The sequence below is a fragment of the Coregonus lavaretus genome (genome assembly GCF_964263955.1).
Source record: "Coregonus lavaretus genome assembly, chromosome: 27".
Classification (NCBI taxonomy): Eukaryota; Metazoa; Chordata; class Actinopteri; order Salmoniformes; family Salmonidae; genus Coregonus; species Coregonus lavaretus.
Genome location: NC_140014.1, coordinates 10,002,624 through 10,025,655, shown reverse-complemented (window position 1 = coordinate 10,025,655; position 23,032 = coordinate 10,002,624). Strand labels below are relative to the sequence as shown.

Below are 23,032 nucleotides of genomic sequence, written 5' to 3'. Positions count from 1 at the left end.
GAACTTTGTCATTCTACCATCGTAGAAGCCAGAGAGAGGGCAAAATAAATATATCTGAGATTTGCCCATAAAATATTCAATATTACAGTGGGCAATCTGGAGTTTGCACTGGTTTGCCAACTTTCAGAGAAAAACAATGAATTCTGTAACGTGTCAGCTGCACACAGATAATAAATATTGCGCAGACCAGAGCTGGATAGATAAACATTAGGGTGAGAGCTTATTCATATCTGTGTGGGCAGGGATATAATTCGTCTGTAAGGGAGATATGTTTTTCTCCTAACTCCTGGGAAATTCGGAAGTGATGGGAGTCTGGCCAAGAGTAGCACACAGATGGACACACACACAGCAAGAACTGGCTCAGGATCAGTTCTCAGGCTAAAGGGGCAGAGTAGATTACAGCCCGCCAGCAAGCACAGTACAGATATTTCTCAGAGGCTTTCAATAGCATACTGTTATTAGCTCCAGAGCAGTTGGTGCTATCTTTAGAATTATATGATGTCAATGTGTTAGTCCGTAGGACAAATGGGCACTGGACTAAGGATAGCCGTGGGCAAAAAATCCTGCAGCATGCACAAACAATAGGGACTGAGAAAATAATTAGCCACTGGGCTCCACAAAGAAACATTAGCTTTGCATTTTCCATTTCCTGATCAGAAGTTATGATTTGTCACGAACAGCTCTCGTAGAATGTATTTATACCTGTGTTCAATGTGCCAGCAGTCTTTTTCAATGCGTTTGTGCTTGGTCATAAAAGAGCGCAGCACCCAAGACAAAGGGTCTGTTAATGAGGCAGGCGCCTCGTGAGAGACGTTATTTGTGACCTCATAAAACAGTATTAAAATCAAACAAATCCTTATTCATGTTTGTGTGTTCTACTCTGTTCCACTAGTGTAAGACAGACAGGCCGCTTCACACACCCACATGTGCCACACCGTACCATTTTCTCAACCATTTTCTCTCTCTAGTGTTACATCCATTTTATCTTTCTACTGGCCCTGTTTAAAGTATCTGGGTGTTAGGGGGCCTCCTGGATGAGTAAAAAACACAATCAAACACTATAGCATTCCACTGATATACAGTGCATTCGGAAAGTATTCAGACCCATTTTACTTTTTCCACATTTTGTTACGTTACAGCCTTATTCTCACATGGATTTAAAAAATAATAATCCTCTTCAATGTACACACAATACCCCATAATGACAAAGTGAAAACAGGTTTTCAGAAATGTTTGCAAATGTATTACAAATTTTAAAAAAGCACCTTATTTACATAAGTATTCAGACCCTTTGCTATTAGACTCGAAATTGAGCTCAGGTGCATCCTGTTTCCATTGATCATCCTTGAGATGTTTCTACAACTTGATTGGACTCCACCTGTGGTAAATTCAATTGATTGGACAGGATTTGGAAAGGCACACACCTGTCTATATAAGGACCCACAGTAGACTGTGCATGTCAGAGCAAAAACAAAGTCATGAGGTCAAAGGAATTGTCTGTAGAGCTCCGAGACAGGATTGTGTCGAGGCACAGATCCGGGGAAGGGTTTGGCCTCCATCATTCTTAAATAGAAGAAGTTTGGAACCACCAAGACTCTTCCTAGAGCCTGCCTCCCGGCCAAACTGAGCAATCGGGGGAGAAGGGCTTGGTCAGGGAGGTGACCAAGAACCTGTTGGTCACTCTGACAGAGCTCCAGAGTTCCTCTGTGGAGATGGGAGAATCTTCCAGAAGGACGACCATCTCTGCAGCACTCCACCAATCAGGCCTTTATGGTAGAGTGGCCAGACTGAAGCCACTCCTCAGTAAAAGGCACATGACAATCCGCTTGGAGTTTGCCAAAAGGCACCTAAAGGACTCTCAGACCATGAGAAATAAAATTCTCTGGTCTGATGAAACCAAGATTGAACTCTTTGGCCTGAATGCCAAGCGTTACGTCTGCATGAAACCTGGCACCATCCTTACGGTGAAGCATGGTGGTGGCAGCATCATGCTGTGGCGATGTTTTTCAGCGGCAGGGACTGGGAGACTAGTGAGGATCGAGGGAAAGATGAACGGAGCATTCATGAAAACCTGCTGCAGAGTGCTCAGGACCTCAGACTGGGGAGAAGGTTCACCTTCCAACTGGACAACGACCCTAAGCACACAGCCAAGACAATGCAGGAGTGGCTTCGGGACAAGTCTATGAATGTCCTTGAGTGGCCCAGCCAGAGCATGGACTTGAACCCGATCTAACATCTCTGGAGAGACCAGAAAATAGCTGTGCAGCGACGCTCCCCATCCAACCTGACAGAGCTTGAGAGGATCTGCAGAGAAGAATGGGAGAAATTCCCCAAATACAGGTGTGCCAAGCTTGTAGCGTCATACCCAAGAAGACTCGAGGATGTAATCGCTGCCAAAGGTGTTTCAACAAAGTACTGAGTAAAGGGTCTGAATACTTATGTAAATGTGATATATATATATATATTTTTTTTTTTATTCTACAAACCTGTTTTTGCTTTGTCATTAAGGGGTATTGTGTCGAGATTGATGAGGGGAAAAAACAATTTAATCCATTTTAGAATAAGGCTGTAACGTAACAAAATGTGAAAAAAGTCAAGGGGTCTGAATACTTTCCGAATGCACTGTACTTTGGCAGGAATTAAAGGGCAATTCCGTCACTTTTCAACCTCATATTCATTATCTCCAGCACCCTACCAGTGTCTACATACATTGCTGTGGAAAAGTATTTGTAAAAGCATTTTCTCTACTTTTGCATATGTATGATACTGAATGTTATCAGATCTTCAACCAAAACCTAATATTAGATAAAGGGAACCTGAGTGAACAAATAACACAACAATTACATACTTATTTAATTGATTTCATAAACAAAGTTATGCAACCCCCAGTGCCCCTGTGTGAAAAAGTAATTGCCCCCTTATACTCAATAACTGGTTGTGCCACCTTTAGCTGCAATGACACCAACCAAACACTTCCTGTAGTTGCTGTTCAGTCTCTCACGTCGCTGTGGAGGAATTTTGTACCCTCTTCCATGCAGAACTGCTTTAACTCAGTGACATTTGTGGGTTTTCAAGCATGAACTGCTCATTTCAAGACCTGCCACAACATCTCAATTGGGAATAGGTCTGGACTTTGACTAGGCCATTCAAAAACTTAAAATGTGTTGCTTTTTAGCCATTTTCAGGTAGACTTGATGGATGGCCTGACATTCTCCTGTAGAATTATCTGATACAGAGCAGAATTCATGGTTCCTATTATGGGAAGTCATCTAGGTCCTGAGGCAGCAAAGCATCCCCAAACCATCACACTACCAGCACCATGCTTGACCGTTGGTATAAGGTTCTTACTGTGGAATGCAGTGTTTGGGTTTTCACCAGGCATAATGGGACCCATGTCGTCCAATAAGTTAAACTTTTGACTCATCTGTCCATAGAACATTCTTTCAAGAGTCTTGATGATCATCCAGATGCTTCCAGGTACTTTTTGGCAAACTTGAGTCAACTTTTTGGACGAGATGGGTCCCATTGGGTGTTGCATAACTTTGGAATTGGGTGTTGCATAACTTTGTTAATTAAATAAATCAAAATAAGCATCAATTTTTTTGTTATTTGCAAAAATAGAGAAAATCAGAAAGGGGGCAAATACTTTTTCACGGCACTGTATGTGAAATCAGCAAGTTTCTATCTTTATTCTTTGGTTAATAAGATAGGACGAAAGGTCCTAAAAAATGCTTCTCTGTGACATCACAGGGTAGGATTAAAAGTAAGTAAAACAGTGATTTTCAAAACCTGCAACCTGTATTTTCTTGGTCCACAGGTCATTGCGAATCTCATAGTGTTTGAAAATCACTGTTTTTAAAATGTCTTAACTTTTGATGATGTCATCGGATAGAACTTTTGAACTTTATATTTTTTTCTACAAAACGTTGAAATGCGCCATTTTCAAATATGTATACAATGATATTGTGTTGGAGATAATGAAAATGAGGTTGAAAAGTGGTGGAATTGCCCTTTAAATGAGTAGCACTAAAGTAATTTACAGTAGGAAAAGGTCTGTGAGAAATATGAACTCTTCTCTCTGGTTCTGTCTACCCAGCATTAACATTAGGATGATAACGTCCCACAAACATTCAAAGAATGTTTTTGATCACCAAATATATTTTCTAAGAATAAGATATCCTTGGAATGTTCTCCTAACATTCACTAAAATGTTGTTCACAACATCTGTAACAACTACCACAGAACATTCCCCTAAGATTCTCATTATGTTGCCAGGGAATGTAATAACACAATTTTCCTGTAATGTTCTTAGACCGTACTGCCGCAACAAAATGTGGGAGCAATATAAGTGGTTCTGAGGAAACATTACAGGATTGTTCTGCTAATGTTGATGGATATGTTACTCAAAACACCCATAACAACAAGGAGGGAATATTCCTATAATGGTCTCATAAAGTTATAGTGTGACATTATGACATGATGTTCCAAAAATATTCCCTGAACATACTTAAGCAATTATGTCCAGATTCAATTGAATAGGTTTTAAGAAAACATTACAGGAACGTTGTGCTGATATTCATAGAGACGTCATCCAAAACACACAAAACAACATGCAGCGAATTCATTCCATATAGTTATAGTGTAATTTTATGACATGACTGTTCCAATAATGTTCCCTGAACATACTTCAGCGATAACATTTTGGAGCAATAGAAGTTCTGAGAAAACATTCCTGGAATATTCAGCTAATGTTGATGGAGATATTAGTACTAACACCTATAACAACAATTATAAAACGGGTTGTTTGGATCCTGGATGCTGATTGGTTGATATGCAGGAGTTGTGGAACACCTTGTTTAGCATAGCAATGTCAAATAAATATAATGATTAGAATTAATGACTGGGTCAAAACATGAGAAGATAACTAACGACCAGCCTGCTTGGGTAGCAAATTCAGAATGCAAAGGTTTTCCGATGCGGGGCTGGAGGCAAGGGAAATAATGGCTGTGAGTGGCCATCGGTGTGAGAGCTCACTCAAGAGTTATTAGCAGCCCCTAACATGGAGAACAGAAAGCGCTGGAGTGACATTTTAGCTGGCAATGATGTGAGTGGGACGTCCCATTCTCCGCCAAAGAAGAAGCATGCACTGACTGTCACCAACCAGCACCAGGACCATGGACTGTTCTTCCACTCGTGCGCCATCAACGGAAACGTCACTATTAACATCACAACTAGCTTGGTTAGCTCGGACTCACCAACCATAATAGTTGTTGCCTATGTAGGCCTATTGGATATCTATTAAATCATTATTTATTGTAGTTATTGTCTCTCATCATCATTGAATCTCTGCTAGCTTGCTACATGCCAATTATTTGTTTAGCATAGCAATGTTGAATAGGTTTATTAGAATTAACGACAGGGTCAAAACATGAGAAAATAACTAACAACCAACCAAAAAATTAGTTAAAATATGTCATTAATATTTTAATAAATATGTTGGCAAATGTTTTATAAAAGCAATAAGGCCCTCGAACCCGGGCCTAAGAACAGGCCTTAGTCGGGAGTTATCACACAATAATCCCCGGGGTTCTCATGCCTTAATGCTTAAATAAGAAACATTCCTTCGAGAATCTTATAAAGTTATTCTGTAATGTTATGGCATGATGTTATAAAATAATATTCTAAATTATTAATAATGTTCTAAAAACATACTTCAACAATAATGCAAGTAGTTCTGAAAACATTGCTGCAATGTTCTGCTTACATTGATAGTGTAGTGTAACATTATTATATGAAGTTGCCAAACTTGTACACTAATGGCATTTCAATCTTCTCTCATGATATTTGATTAGGGTATTGTCCAAACATAGTTACAGCTTTTTAAAAGAAAGGCCATCAAGTAGATTTGAACCTGCGATCTGCCATCCCTGTAGGCCAGCGGTTCCCGGAACCACAAAATCACTGCCAAAAATATATTGGCGGTCAAATTGAGTCAATTTTATCAGTGAATGTAACAGATTAAAGGCCTATTATTATTATTATTATTATTATAAACAATTTGCATTGTGAAAAGTAATATAAAATTGCTTATAATACCTTAATACTCCAAAACGTTATTATTTTTGGAAGAAAGAAAATCTAAACTAAACAAATCTAAACAAATTAAGTTCGTAAGGAAAATAAAAGTCAAAACATCCCATCTTTACACTATATAATGAGGATTGGTTGAGTAAGAAATAATAGAAGATACTATTTTTTTTTTTTGATTTAGTTATCCTCTCTCTGCAAAGACAAAACCCACAACCTGGAAGTTAGAGTAAAGGTGCGAACAGCTTTATATTTGTGTATAAATCCAATCCTAGTGGTGCAGTGCATTAATTCCGGGGAAAACACTCCAAAATTCCCAGGTTCAATTGTGAATATCAACAAAATACAATAAAACTATGTTTGTACAACCAATGCCTAATAAACTGTCATGTGATTACATATACTTGCCATATGTGTTTTTATATGAATTGTTGTACAAACAAATTCCTCAACAGTGCCTCAACACTGTGCACCCTGATACAAACATTGTAAGAATGTCATCACAATTGGACATATTTTGCATTTTGGGAACCTAAATAAAAAACTTCAAGCATACTTCCAAAGTTGTGGCAAAATGGCTTAAGGACAACAAAGTCAAGGTATTGGAGTGGCCATCACAAAGCCCTGACCTCAATCCTATAGAAAATGTGTGGGCAGAACTGAAAAAGCGTGTGCGAGCAAGGAGGCCTACAAACCTGACTCAGTTACACCAGCTCTGTCAGGAGGAATGGGCCAGAATTTACCCAACTTATTGTGGGAAGCTTGTGGAAGGCTACCCGAAACGTTTGACCCAAGTTAAACAATTTAAAGGCAATGCTACCAAATACTAATTGAGTGTATGTAAACTTCTGACCCACTGGGAATGTGATGAAATAAATAAAAGCTGAAATAAAGAATTCTCTCTACTATTATTCTGACATTACATTTACATTTTAGTCATTTAGCAGACACTCTTATCCAGAGCGACTTACAGTTAGTGAGTGCATACATTTTTCATACTGTGACATTTCACATTCTTAAAATAAAGTGGTGATCCTAACTGACCTATGCATTTTTACTAGGATTAAATGTCAGGAATTGTGAAAAACTGAGTTTAAATGTATTTGGCTAAGGTGTATGTAAACTTCCGACTTCAACTGTAGACAGGTGTGTGCCTTTCCAAATCATGTCCAATCAATTGAACGTTCCACCGGTGGACTCGAATCAAGTTGTAGAAACATCTCAAGGATGATCAATGGAAACAGGATGCACCTGAGCTCAATTTCGAGTCTCATAGCAAAGGGTCTGACTACTTAAGGTATAGAAGGTATTTCTGTTTTTAATTTTTAATACATTTGCCTAACATTTCTATAAACCTATTTTTGCTTTGTCATTACGGGGTATTGTGTGTAGATTGCTGAGATTTTTTTTATATTTAATCAATTTTAGAATAAGGCTGTAACTTAACAAAATGTGGAAAAAGTCAAGGGGTCTGAATACTTTCCGAAGGCACTGTACAGGGTCAGTTCCAGTACCATATTTACAATGTGCAGGGATACTGGATCGATAGAGGTAGATACTGTATGTATAAAGGTAAAACCTTTTGCCAAACCTTTTCAACCTCCTGAGGGGGAAGAGGCGCTGTCGCGCCTTCTTCACGACTGTGCGTGTGTGTGTGTGTGTGTGTGTGTGTGTACCATTTTAAGTTCTTAGTGATTTGGACACCGAGGAACTTGAAGCTCTCGATTTGCTCCACTGCAGCCCTGTCGATGTGGATGGAGGCGTGACCGTGACTTCTCGCCCCCCCCTTCCTGTAGTCCACGATCAGCTCCTTGATCTTACTGACGTTGAGGTAGAGAGAGGTTGTTGTTCCGGTCTCATCGTCGCCGGTGATCAGGCCTACCACCGTCGTGTCGTCAGCAAACTTGATTATGTTGGTGGAGTCGTGCGTGGCCACGCATTCGTGGGTGAACAGTGAGTACAGGAGGGGACTAAGCACACACCACTGTGGGGCCCCCGTGTTGAGGGTCAGTGTGGCGGAGGTGATGTTGCCTACCCTCACCACCTGGGGTCGTCTTACCTGTTTTAGTTAAATGCACTGACTGTAGGCCTAAGTTGCTCTGGATAAGAGCATATTCTAAATGACCTAAATTTAGAGCGATTAAGACTGAAGGATGAGGACAGAGACCCCAGCAGAATGCTCTGCTCAGCACCCGCATAAATCTGTAGCCTAGAGCTGAGCACTGCACACATATGAACATTTACAACATGAACATAAAAAATAAAAAACCTCAGCGGCAGTACTGGATAAGTCGATCTATTTTTATTTCACTCTTCACCTCAGATTGCATGGGTTTAGTTAAATACACAAACAATTGGGCTTGACGGTAAAGTTGTTAGGAGTAGAGCAGCTATGCCGCTTCAGGCTGCTTGTCCCGCTCTCGGTTGGAAGCCTATTTGATTAAACCACAGCATTTTTTTACAAGCCCTGTAAATCGGTTCCTTCCTTGTCAAAGACAACTCCATCAAATGTAGCTAAAACATCACTCTTGCTTTGGCTCTAATGTTAATGTTAGTGATGGGTCCTTGGCTGCAACAAGACATTGCAATTCCTTGAAGGCTTCATCATTTAGCCTAGTGATGTAGGTTGGCATCTGAGGTAGCCTAGTGACTGGCAACAATTGGAGCGAGGCAAGTGAGCCGACGGAAGGGGGAGGGGGGAAATGACCATTAAACAAATATATACAGTACAAGTCAAAGGTTTGGACACACCTACTCATTCCAAGGTTTTTCTTTATTTTTTACTATTTTCAAGAGTGTGCAAAGCTGTCATCAAGGAAAAGGGTGGCTATTTTAAGAAATTCCACAAATTAACTTTTAAGAAGGCACACCTGTTAATTGAAATGCATTCCAGGTGACTGCCTCATGAAGCTGGTTGAGAGGATGCCAAGAGTGTGCGAAGCTGTCATCAAGGCAAAGGGTGGCTACTTTGAAGAATCTAATATCTAAAATATATTTTGATTTGTTTAACACATTTTTAGTTACTACATTATTCCATATGTGTTATTTCATAGTTTGATGTCTTCACTATTATTCAACAATATAAAACATTTTAAAAATAAAGAAAAACCGTTGAATGAGTAGGTGTGTCCAAACTTTTGACTGGTAGTGTATATTTATTAAGTAAACTATATTAGGCCTAGCCTACAGAGTTGTTGTTTTTATGAAATGGTCAGGTGTCAACCTCTATTGTGCATCACATGTCTTAATGACGCACCATTAAAATCACCGGCAACCAGAAAAGCAGCCTCTGGATGTAAGTTTTCCTGCTTGTTTATACAATTATTTTACATTATTTTATAGTATGAAGAATACAATTGAACATAGCTGAATAAAATAGAAAGGATATTTTCTCCAAACGATTTGAGGGAGTGTGCACATGTGGCTATTCTGTGTTGAGCGTTTAACAAAGAAACAGGTACTCCTATATGCTTAATCTAGAATGATTTATGTAACTTTAGTTGTGATACAAATGTTGGGCTATATGTTTAGATTTTTTATACATTCTAAGACTGCATGATGCGACTCTAGTGATGACTTGAAAAAAGTTGCATGAAAGGTATGAGCTCTGCTTTGTTTTTTGCGCAGGCTGTACACACTTCATCAGTCTCTCATTCACAAAAGTTGACCTATTCTATTCTGTGTGAGAAATAAATATTCCAAACATAGTCCGGGATAGTTGTGGGATGCGATAGATCCCAAATTAATACAACCACTAGCATCAAAAAAACTGTTTTAAGCAGTGAGCCTGACGCAACAGATGAGAACGTTTAGCTTAAAATGTTGATAAACTATTAGGCTATTTCTTCACATTATAAGCGCAGCAAAGCGCACATGGCAGTAGGCTATAAGCGTGAATGTTCCATTAGCAGGAAAACACTATTCTCAAAAGTGATTATGCATGTAATGCTTTTATTATTTATTTTTTATGGTGAAAGTATCTTCCCCAAACCTGAAACTCACGCGCTGCTTATGTATGCCAGTTAGGCTCTACACCCATTGTAAAGCGGATAAATGTGCTTAATTTTAAGAAGTTCTTTGGCCACTTTAGTTGTGATCAAAACATATAGGCCTATGGGCTAGGCTACATGAGGTGTGCGACTATGATTTGAAAAAGATGCAAAAAAAGCATGTGTTGTTTGCGTTAAGCAGGGCATCATTCACAAGTGATAATATATAATTCACAAGTGATAGGCTAATATTGTCAACCATCACACTATTATTGATTTAATCTTTTCTTTACATATACTAAATAATATCTGTGTGAAAGTTTTGATTTAGAATGGACCATTATCATGCGCCTGTTTCGAAAACAGGGGCAGCGGAAAAAAAAATATGTCATCTATGCACTTAAATAGCGAATGGAGGACGCTTTTCCCTTGGTTCTTTTTCATGCCAGCCAGGTAGGCTATACTCCTGTTTTAATGAGAAGCAACGTGCTTAATATTAGGAAAGTTGAGAAATAATTATAGTAGGCCTAGCCTATTCAGTGAGGTAAAAAAGTATTTGATCCCCTGCTGATTTTGTACGTTTGCCCACTGACAAAGAAATGATCAGTCTATAATTTTAATGGTAGGTTTATTTGAACAGTGAGAGACAGAATAACAACAAAAAAATCCAGAAAAACGCATGTCAAAAATGTTATAAATTGATTTGCATTTTAATGAGGGAAATAAGTATTTGACCCCTCTGCAAAACATGACTTAGTACTTGGTGGCAAAACCCTTGTTGGCAATCACAGAGGTCAGACGTTTCTTGTAGTTGGCCACCAGGTTCGCACACATCTCAGGAGGAATTTTGTCCCACTCCTCTTTGCAGATCTTCTCCAAGTCATTAAGGTTTCGAGGCTGACGTTTGGCAACTCGAACCTTCAGCTCCCTCCACAGATTTTCTATGGGATTAAGGTCTGGAGACTGGCTAGGCCACTCCAGGACCTTAATGTGCTTCTTCTTGAGCCACTCCTTTGTTGCCTTGGCCGTGTGTTTTGGGTCATTGTCATGCTGGAATACCCATCCACGACCCATTTTCAATGCCCTGGCTGAGGGAAGGAGGTTCTCACCCAAGATTTGATGGTACATGGCCCCGTCCATCGTCCCTTTGATGCGGTGAAGTGGTCCTGTCCTGTCCCCAAACATCCCCAAAGCATAATGTTTCCACCTCCATGTTTGACAGTGGGGATGGTGTTCTTGGGGTCATAGCCAGCATTCCCCTTCCTCCAAACACAGCGAGTTGAGTTGATGCCAAAGAGCTCCATTTTGGTCTCATCTGACCACAACACTTTCACCCAGTTCTCCTCTGAATCATTCAGATGTTCATTGGCAAACTTCAGACGGGAATGTATATGTGCTTTCTTGAGCAGGGGGACCTTGCGGGCGCTGCAGGATTTCAGTCCTTCACGGCGTAGTGCGTTACCAATTGTTTTCTTTGTGACTAAGGTCCCAGCTGCCTTTTGATCATTGACAAGATCCTCCCGTGTAGTTCTGGGCTGATTCCTCACCGTTCTCATGATCATTGCAACTCCACAAGGTGAGATCTTGCATGGAGCCCCAGGCAGAGGGAGATTGACAGTTATTTTTTGTTTCTTCCATTTGCGAATAATCGCACCAACTGTTGTCACCTTCTCAACAAGCTGCTTGGCGATGGTCTTGTAGCCCATTCCAGCCTTGTGTAGGTCTACAATCTTGTCCAGCCGTGTGTTTTGGGTCATTGTCATGCTGGAATACCCATCCACGACCCATTTTCAATGCCCTGGCTGAGGGAAGGAGGTTCTCTCCCAAGATTTGACGATACATGGCCCCGTCCATCGTCCCTTTGATGCGGTGAAGTTGTCCTGTCCCCTTAGCAGAAAAACACCCCCAAAGCATAATGTTTCCACCTCCATGTTTGATGGTGGGGTTGGTGTTCTTGGGGTCATAGGCAGCATTCCTCCTCCTCCAAACACGGCGAGTTGAGTTGATGGCAAAGAGCTCCATTTTGGTCTCATCTGACCACAACACTTTCACCCAGTTCTCCTCTGAATCATTCAGATGTTCATTGGCAAACTTCAGACGGGCCTGTATATGTGCTTTCTTGAGCAGGGGGACCTTGCGGGCGCTGCAGGATTTCAGGCTTTTACTGCGTAGTGTGTTACCAATTGTTTTCTTGGTGACTATGGTCCCAGCTGCCTTGAGATCATTGACAATATTACAGAAAGAGCCCAGGGCAGATGAGTCGAAGTCAAAGATGGAATTGAGGTAATTAACTGCCAATCTGATGTTCAAAAGTTATTGTCGGTTGTAAGAAATGATAGCGGATACATTTAGTGAAAATAAAGTAAAAATAAACTACAAAAGAATCACAAAATAGCAAAGTTGGGTCAGAGCTTGCAAAACGGAGGCAATCCAGTACGGCGCCATCGCCATCTTCATACTATACTGTATGTTCAGTGTTTGGGCTCCTTACCGGTGAATCATCAGGTTTCCTCTCGGCCACATGGCAATAGGGAATGGGCTCCGTCCCGTTCTCAAGTGATGTGAACACTGGAACACAAAACATTCAATAAATCACCACATATCAATGACAAATACTTAAATTATCAAAGACATTAAACCTGGCTTACCTGGTTAAATAAAGGTTAAATAAATAAAACATTAAAAAAATTAAAAGCTAGAGAAGACAGAGAATGTCCTGGAATAAACCTAAGCATTCATTTTACAAGCTTTGGTAGAGAAGCTATTTCATGAATAAATACTGTACATACAGTTGAAGTCGGAAGTTTACATACACCTTAGCCAAATACATTTAAACTCAGTTTTTCACAATTCCTGACATTTAATCCTAGTAAAAATTCTCTGTCTTAGGTCATTTAGGATCACCACTTTATTTTAAGAATGTGAAATGTCAGAATAATAGTAGAGAGAATGATTTATTTCAGCTTTTATTTATTTCATCACATTCCCAGTGGGTCAGAAGTTTACATACACTCAATTAGTATTTGGTAGCATTGCCTTTAAATTGTTTAACTTGGGTAAAACGTTTCGGGTAGCCTTTCACAAGCTTCCCACAATAAGTTGGGTGAATTTTGGCCCATTCCTCCTGACAGAGCTGGTGTAACTGAGTCAGGTTTGGTTTTGGTGGGCGGCCCTCTCATGGCAGGTTAGTTGTGGTGCCATATTCTTTCCATTTTTTAATAATGGATTTAAATGGTGCTCCGTGGGATGTTCAAAGTTTCAGATATTTTTTTATAACCCAACCCTGATCTGTACTTCTCCACAACCTTGTCCCTGACTTGTTTGGAGAGCTCCTTGGTCTTCATGGTGTCGCTTGCTTGGTGGTGCCCCTTGCTTAGTGGTGTTGCAGACTCTGGGGCCTTTCAGAACAGGTGTATATATACTGAGATCATGTGACAGATCATGTGACACTTAGATTGCACACAGGTGGACTTTATTTAACTAATTATGTGACTTCTGAAGGTAATTGTTTGCACCAGATCTTCTTTAGGGGCTTCATAGCAAAGGGGGTGAATTATGCACGCACTACTTTTCCGTTATTTATGTTTTAGAATTTTTTGAAGCAAGGTATTTTTTTAATTTCACTTCACCAATTTGGACTATTTTGTGTATGTCCATTACATTAAATCCAAATAAAAATCAATTTAAATTACAGGTTGTAATGCAACAAATAGGAAAAACGCCTAGGGGGATGAATACTTTTGCAAGGCACTGTAAATCATTTCAAATTCCTTATATTAAGCAAACCAGATGGCACCATTTTCTTATTTGTTCTTGTTTTTGTTTTTTTACGGATAGCCAGGGGCACACTACAACACTTAATTTACAAATGAGGCATTTGTGTTTAGTGAGTCCGCCAGATCAGAGGCAATAGGGACGACCAGGGATGTTCTCTTGATAAGTGCATGAATTTGACCATTTTCCTGTCCTGCTAGCCATTCAAAATGTAATGAGTACTTTTGGGTGTCAGGGAAAATATATGGAGTAAAAAGTACATTATTTTCTTTAGGAATGTAGTGGAGTAAAAGTAAAAGTTGTCAAAAATAGAAATAGTAAAGTAAAGTACAGATACCCCAAAAACCTACTTAAGTAGTACTTTACAGTATTTTTACTTAAGTACTTTACACCATTGGGTACACCGTGTACAGTACTCACCATTATCACTGTGCTTCCTGGTGAGTTCATGTTGACTGCTGTGAGCGATGGCCTCTTCTGGAACCTGGGCTAAGTCACTGGTCTGTGGGAGCAGATAGAAGCTATTACATCTAACTGACAGATTGATACCAGTCATTCAGATCACCCGTTATACAGTAGATAGGTACCCAGAACACACACACACACACACACACAGAAACACTGCTTTCTACAACATTATAATGTTTGCCACACTTCTGAGAATCGTAGAGGGTTGTCTAGATGTAGGTCCACTTTTAGGACCACCAAAAAAGCTTTGATGTTATCTTGAATTTACAAAAGCTGCTCAATGGAGCTCAAAAACATTGACTAATATTATGACTGGGCAACAGTTGGAGGAATCATAACAACACTGATGATCCAATCAACTGAATGTGGAAGTAAAGCAATATGGGATCAAAATCTACAGTTGGTCATTATTATCGTCTGTAGTGGTAAATAAAAGGGGTGGGTGAGCCTAGTTTACTTGGAAATGCCCTCTGCTATCATTGACGGTAACCCTTGCTGTGATCACATTGTCCCAGTGTCTAAACCCGTAGTACTTTAGACCCACACCATAGCAGTTGCCGTTGACAGGACTGCCCTGGTTGCTTTGAGACATCCTTTTAGAAAGGGCTAATTCAAGTCGCAGTACAGTTAATGTGAAATTTACACAGATAAACTGTAGAGTCTTCGAGTCCTCCTCTCTGTCTAAAAGCTCTTTAATCTGAGCGTTTTTTATGAGCAGATATCTCTCCTGGAGTCATCATTCCAATCCCCCCTAGATTTCCTTTATTGGTCATATTTACTCGACAGTGGCTGTATCCGAGTACACTATCATCGCTCAAGGCAGATATTAAAGAGCTGGAGTAAACATACAACAAGAACACCTGTGTTGAAGCTGTTGTACTGTAGCTTTTCAATATGTTCTTTGTCTCAATTGTACAATCATTGCATTCCAATCATTGCTGTAAGAGACAGAGCACACTAGTTTTGGCACGTACTTCAATGTGTGGCTCTCGTCTATACCACTAGTCCAGCTGAATATGACAGAATATATAAAGTACATAATGTATTCACTTGACCCGTCATCCATGCTCCCAGGCTAAAATTAGTGATCAAACTCTAATCAATTAAGCCGGTGTAACAGCAGCCACGCAACTGTGCCGGAGCACAGATACACCACCATGTTTCCTACGTGCCAGTATCTGTCCTACACTTATTCTCTGATTCAGAGGGGTTAAATGCTGAAGACACATTTTGGTTGAATGCATTCAGTTGTGCAAATGACTAGGTATCCCCTTTCCATTTCCATTCCCTTATTCACTCACAGTAGGTAAAGATTAATGCTGAGCGATTATTCCAAAATGTCTGTTATTTTTCATTTTTTAAACAACTAATTGGTTCAATTATTTGAATTCCATTTCGTAATGTTTTTTCTTCTTCTGTGAGCTCGATGTGTAGTTTCTGTAGAGATAAATCAGATCAAGCCTGAACTGTGCGATGTAGTAGGGAGTTGTAGTTTCAAAACACCCAATATTCGACATAGTTTAGTGCAGAAAATGTGGTAATTAACTACTATGACCATAATCCATTGCGTGCCCGCTTAACACTAGAACCACCTGGCCTTTCAGCATATAAGTATCCACTAGGGAACGTTACGGGGCGAACATATGCCTCAGATACATATCAACCCGCAAGGTGCGCAAACATGCTTGATATATAAATTATTGATAAATAGTGCATAAACTATTGTAAAGGATTAATTGCATGAAGAAATATGCGTGGAAATATAGAAATAAATAAAAAATTAGTTTAGATCGAGTCAAGGATATGTTTTGTATAATTCTACAAAGTCCTAGAAAAAACGTGGGCCTATAGCCTATTTTAGTTTCCCTTACAATAGAAACATTACAGTGTAATCCATTATCAACTTTATTTGTAGATTCGATTAGTAATAGAAAAAACGAAAAAGATGATAATAATAATAATAATAATAATAATAATAATAATAATAATAATATAACCAGCCAGGTGCTTTATTCCTAAACAAAAGCACCAGTGCATGAACAATTGTAAAGGATTACTTGCATAAAGAAATATTTGTGGAAATGTATTCATGACAAGATATAAAAACAGTCATTTGTTGATTGTATCGGACACTGTATTGTGCCCTTATACCCGTGCCTTTACACATGAATCAATCGCGTCTTCTCTTTATGCTTCGGGTCCACAGTCAGCACACAGCTTCGGGGCTTTGTGTGAGCAAGCCCCACAAACAAATCGGTTGCACTGCATACAGTTTTCATGGGCCTTCTTTCGTGTGCACCTGCTGACTTGACATTGTGTTTTCTTTTTCCCGAGTGGGAGCTGTGGTGCTTGGTGAAGAGGGCGAGCAGGACCTGCTACCTTGGCAGCCTGCTTGATGGCTGTAGCTTCTTTCTAGGCGTTCATGTGGTTCTCACAAAGCTCACATGCCAGATCCATGATGAAATCTCTCCTGCTGACTGTCTTGTCAAGGCATTGCTTGTACAACACGTGTGCGTTGATAGCACCCATGTCTAGCACGTTGTAGAACACAGCAACAGGACAGCTGCGAGTACCTCCTTTTACAGAGAACAGTCTTGCCATCTGGTCGAGCGCACCCACACCAACCTATTACATAAAATAAAATAGATAAGGTTAGAATTATATATAATAATAATAATAATAATAATAATAATAATAATAATAATAATAATAATAATAATATGAACGTAATATAATAAAAGGGGACAATATTTGATGTTTGGCAGATGGAAAGGCTATCTGTACAGTGGGGAGAACAAGTATTTGATACATTGCCGATTTTGCATGTTTTCCTACTTACAAAGCATGTAGAGTTCTGTAATTTTTATCATAGGTACACTTCAACTGTGAGAGACGGAATCTAAAACAAAAATCCAGAAAATCACATTGTATGATTTTTAAGTTATTAATTTGCATTTTATTGCATGACATAAGTATTTGATCACCTACCAACCAGTAAGAATTCCAGCTCTCACAGACCTGTTAGTTTTTCTATAAGAAGCCCTCCTGTTCTCCACTCATTACCTGTATTAACTGCACCTGTTTGAACTCGTTACCTGTATAAAAGACACCTGTCCACACACTCAATCAAACAGACTCCAACCTCTCCACAATGGCCAAGACCAGAGCGCTGTGTAAGGACATCAGGGTTAAAATTGTAGACCTGCACAAGGCTGGGATGGGCTACAGGACAATAGGCAAGCAGCTTGGTGAGAAGGCAACAACTGTTGGCGCAATTATTAGAAAATAATTCAAGATGATGGTCAATCACCCTCGGTCTGGGGCTCCATGCAAGATCTCACCTCGTGGGGCATCAATGATCATGAGGAAGGTGAGGGATCAGCCCAGAACTACACGGCAGGACCTGGTCAATGACCTGAAGAGAGCTGGGACCACAGTCTCAAAGAAAACCATTAGTAACACACTACGCCGTCATGGATTAAAATCCTGCAGCGCACGCAAGGTCCCCCTGCTCAAGCCAGCGCATGTCCAGGCCCGTCTGAAGTTTGCCAATGACCATCTGGATGATTCAGAGGAGGAATGGGAGAAGGTCATGTGGTCTGATGAGACAAAAATTGAGCTTTTTGGTCTAAACTCCACTCGCCGTGTTTGGAGGAAGAAGAAGGATGAGTACAACCCCAAGAACACCATCCCAACCGTGAAGCATGGAGGTGGAAAAATCATTCTTTGGGGATGCTTTTCTGCAAAGGGGACAGGACGACTGCACCGTATTGAGGGGAGGATGGAAGGGGCCATGTATCGCGAGATCTTGGCCAACAACCTCCTTCCCTCAGTAAGAGCATTGAAGTTGGGTCGTGGCTGGGTCTTCCAGCATGACAACGACCCGAAACACACAGCCAGGGCAACTAAGGAGTGGCTCCATAAGAAGCATCTCAAGGTCCTGGAGTGGCCTAGCCAGTCTCCAGACCTGAACCCAATAGAAAATCTTTGGAGGGAGCTGAAAGTCCGTATTGCCCAGCGACAGCCCCGAAACCTGAAGGATCTGGAGAAGGTCTGTATGGAGGAGTGGGCCAAAATCCCTGCTGCAGTGTGTGCAAACCTGGTCAAGACCTACATGAAACGTATGATCTCTGTAATTGCAAACAAAGGTTTCTGTACCAAATATTAAGTTCTGCTTTTCTGATGTATCAAATACTTATGTCATGCAATAAAAAGCAAATGAATTACTTAAAAAACATACAATGTGATTTTCTGGATTTTTGTTTTAGATTCCGTCTCTCACCGTTGAAGTGTACCTATGATAAAAATGACAGACCTCTACATGCTTTGTAAGTAGGAAAACCTGCAAAATCGGCAGTGTATCAAATACTTGTTTGCCCCACTGTATATGGCAGAGATATATACCTTTGTGCGATTGTAGTCTGTCACCGTCTTCTTCTGGTCACTGCCGATGGCAACAGTGGGATGCATGGTGCTGAGGATGCAAACACTTATTTATTTTACATCTGTACTCCATGAGTGTTGCTTTACCACAGCTCGACTGGTATGTTGTTTTGCGCAGAAGGGGGCAGCTCCCGCCTTTGTTTGTTCACTGTTCTGAACAGGCTAGTCTTCTTTGCAATCAACTTGTCTGCCAGGGAAATGTATATGAAGAAGTTGTCCATGGTCACATTTCTGTCTTTGCCCATGTAAGGCTCCACGAGTCTCAAAACCACAGTCTCAGAGAATCGCTCACCCGCTGGCCTGGTTTAATCTTTCTCCAGGTATGGAAAGCCATTGAGCAAGTACTTGGTTTCGACATCTGCGGCTAACCAAAACTTAACTGAAGTCACATGCACCATTAAATCAAATTGTATTTGTCACATGCGCCGAATACAACACCGTACAGTGAAATGCTTACTTATTTACAAGCCAACCAACCAACCAACAATGCAGTTTTAAGAAAAATAAGTGTTTAGTAAAAAATAGAGAAGTAAAAAACACAAAATCCAAAGAAATAACAAATAATTAAAGAGCAGCAGTAAAATAACACTAGCGAGGCTATATACAGTATAGGGTACCGGTACAGAGTCAGTTTCTAACTGGTTTCTATCGCCCATTCATCCATTGACAACAGAATAGCATATTTTAATTGTAAGTGTATTATGTTACTACTTTTTGCTTAGTGGCCAGAGCAATGCTGCCACGCGAGTGGTCATGTACTGAATGCATGGACAGCATGGATATTCTTGGAAAAAGTTAAATTTGGAAATAGAGCTGCACCTCTTGAATTTTGAGAGTTATTTGAAAAAGGTAAGTGTCATAGAAACAGCAGAATATGCTCTTTCAGATACTATGTAGAAATCAAAATGTTTTACCTGCATGTGACTCTGAAGGAGGATTTGTTAAAGCGATGCTCCTTTATAGGCCTAATAATGTCACTCTGGCACACCCTGTTTCACCTGTCTTTGTGATTGTCTCCACTCCCTTCCAGGTGTCGTCCATCTTCCCCATTATCCCCAGTGTATTTATACCTGTGTTCTCTGTTTGTCTGTTGCCAGTTCGTTTTGTTTCGTCAAGGCTACCAGCGGTTTTCCCCTTGCTCCTGTCTTTCTCAATTTCCTGTTTTCTAATTTTCCCGGTTTTGACCATTCCTCCCTGCCCTGACCCTGAGCCTGCATGCCGTTCTGTACCTTGTCACACCACCCTGGATTATTGACCTCTGCCTGCCCTGACCCTGAGACTGCCTGCCGTTCTGTACCTTTTGGACTCTGATCTGGATTACTGACCTTTGCCTGCCCTTAACCTGTCGTTTGACTGCCCCCTGTTTTTGTAATAAACTTTTGTTACTTCGACATTGTCTGCATCTGGGTCTTCTCCTGAAACGTGATAGTACGAACTGGCCATGACTGACCCAGCAGACTCGGACCAGCTGCACAACGCCATCTCCTCCCAAGGAGCCACCATTGGAAGGCACGAAGAGTCGCTTCGTGGTCTCATGGAAGGGTTCCAGACCTTGGCCGAACGCCATGAACGAGCGTTTAACACATTGCTGGAAGAATTCCGCGGGTTGTCTGTTAGGCAGCCTACCACAACGGTAACCTCCCAGCCCCTCAGTAACCCAGCTGTTAGCAGCGCGGCTACCCCGGTTTCCCGAGAACCCTGCTTACCTCCCCCGGAACGCTTCGCTGGAGAGTCGGGAACCTGTCAGGCATTTCTCGCTCAGTGTTCGCTCATCATCGAGCTGCAGCCCTCCTCCTTCCCCTCAGACCGCTCTAAGATAGCGTACCTCATCACGCTGATGTCCGGGGGGACTCTCGCCTGGGCTACAGCAGTGTGGGAACAGCAGTCGGCCGTATGCTTCAGTCTGGAGGAGTTCATGCAGGAGGTAAAGAAGGTTTTCAATGCTCCATAGTCCGGGAGAGAGGCTGCCTGGAAGTTACTCCAGCTTCGGCAAGAATCCTGCAGTGTGGCAAACTATGCAGTGGATTTCCGCACGTTGGCAGCTGAGTGTGCCTGGAACCGAGAAGTGCTGTTCGACACGTTCCTGCACGGAGTATCGGAGGATGTAAAGGACGAGCTTGCAGCCTGGGAACTACCGACGGATATCGACTCGCTCATCGCCTTGACCATTCAAATCGATGGGCGACTACAGGAATGAAGGAAGGAGAGGAAGTCCGATTCCACTCGCTCGCCCAAGGATTCCACCTCGACTCTGAGGCATCCCGGAAGTCCCCGATGGCTCCGTTGCCAAGAGAACCCGAGGCTACCCGAGTTCCCCGAGAGTCTCCGAAGTCTGCTGATTCACCTCTTCCCGAGCCGATGCAACTAGGCAGAGCTAGGCTGTCTCCAGCCGAACGGAAATGCAAGCTTCACACGAAGAGTTGCCTGTAGTGCGGGACTACTGGTCATTTTGTGTCCACCTGTCCACTAAAAGACCAGGCTTACCGGTAGGAGTGAGTACTTAAGTACGGATAACTTTCCTCTCCCCTTACTTGCACTCCCTTTCATGCCATCTTGCTGTGGGGGAACCAGTCTAAATCTCTCCGGATTATCATTGACTCTTGGGCCGATGAGCGCTTTATGGACGCTGTCCTGGTGTCTGAGCTGGGCATCCCCACTCAGCCACTCTCCATGGACGTTAGAGCGCTGGACGGGCGCTCTATAGGCCGGGTCACCCAAAATACCACCCTCATCAACCTACGAGTATCAGGGAACCGCAGCGAGACAACCCAATTCCTGCTAATTAAGTCTCCTCAGGTTCCCGTGGTATTGGGTTTCTCTTGGCTCCAGCAACACAACCCCTTTATTGACTGGTCTACTGGTGCCATCATGGGCTGGAGCACGTTCTGCCACACTCATTGCCTGAAGTCAGCGCAGCCTGCCCTGGGACGTCTTACTGGGGGCTCGGAAGTTGCCTCGGACCTCTCCACCATTCCTGCGGAGTACCAGGAACTCCAGGAGGTGTTCATTAAGGCACAGGCATCTTCGCTTCCGCCGCACCAACCCTACAACTGCGGAATCAACCTTCTCCCAGGCACCACTCCGCCCCGGGGACGACTGTACTAGCTGTCGGGTCCGGAGACCAAGGCTATGGAGACCTACATTGAGGACTCCCTAGCTGCCGGGTTCATCCGTCCTTCTGCCTTCTTTGTGGAGAAGAAGAACCGGGGCCTTCTTCTTTGTGCATCGACTACCGGGGCCTCAACGACATCACGGTGAAGAACTGCTACCCGCTACCACTCATCTCCTCGGCCTTCGAGCTGTGGTGAATTGGCCCCAGCCTACGTCCAGAGTGCAGCGTTTCCTGGGATTCACCTACTTTTATTGCCTCTTTATCCGGGGTTACAGCACCCTGGCTTCCCCCCGTCTGCACTCACCTCTCCCAAGGTTCCGTTCACATGGTCCCCAGCTGCTGACTGGGCGTTCCGGGACCTCAAACACCGTTTGCAGTAGCTAGCTTGCTAAATCGGCCCTTTCCTAAGCCATGGCTGGAGATGGGGATTTGGACTTGTGTTTTTGACTTAATTCCCTGTACAGGCCAATGATTATGATGGCGATTCTGATCTAACAATAAATTAATATGTTGTGCCTCTGGCCTGAGATGATTGAAGTTCAATATGTAGCCTAGATGTGTCCTAGTAGGCTCACGTTAACTAGCTAGCTAGTTAACTTAGCTGGTTAATTGTTGCCCATGCGAGGAACTTAGGCTAGCAAACATTTTAGCTAGGTAGCCTATGACAACAAAAACTAAAAGTGTACTGTATGACTGAGCCATAGACCGTTTTGCCAACATGAAAGAGAGGAGGATGGCATTGGCGTTCAACTAGTCTACAAGTAGGGTAAGTCAAAAAAAATTGTTTACTTGCGCACACACGCACAGGCACACACACACGCACACACACACACACACACACACACACACACACACACACACACACACACACACAGATAAATCAGTACCATGGACAGCCACATGATATTTAGCAACATTGATTGGACTAAATTGTTTTTGTTATCTTTAAATGTGTTTTCAGTGTATTAAACTAAGCATATATAGCCTTGTTGATTTGATGATGTTTAAATGTTTACATTGAAATGGTGCTGGAATAGCGGAGGCAGTGCTCCTGTTGTCTTTGTGGTGACTTGCGGTAACTCCGTGGTTCTAAATCAGAAGTTGTTTAGTAAACTGTCGAAAAGATGAACTTACTTGACCATGCTACAGGTGATATAAC

At 41.8% G+C, this 23,032-nt stretch overlaps 1 protein-coding gene across 1 annotated transcript in view; it reads right to left on the bottom strand.

Moving 5' to 3' along the window:
- LOC311102372 (SH3 and cysteine-rich domain-containing protein-like) overlaps positions 1 to 23,032 on the bottom strand; it is a gene marked incomplete at both ends in the record, with an annotated part of 104,732 nt that overhangs the window by 38,011 nt on the left and 43,689 nt on the right. The window contains 2 exons of the mRNA XM_084143693.1: positions 12,568 to 12,644; positions 14,271 to 14,352. Of these exons, the coding sequence (XP_083999819.1) occupies positions 12,568 to 12,644; positions 14,271 to 14,352 (159 nt within the window). The remainder of the gene's footprint in view (positions 1 to 12,567; positions 12,645 to 14,270; positions 14,353 to 23,032) is intronic.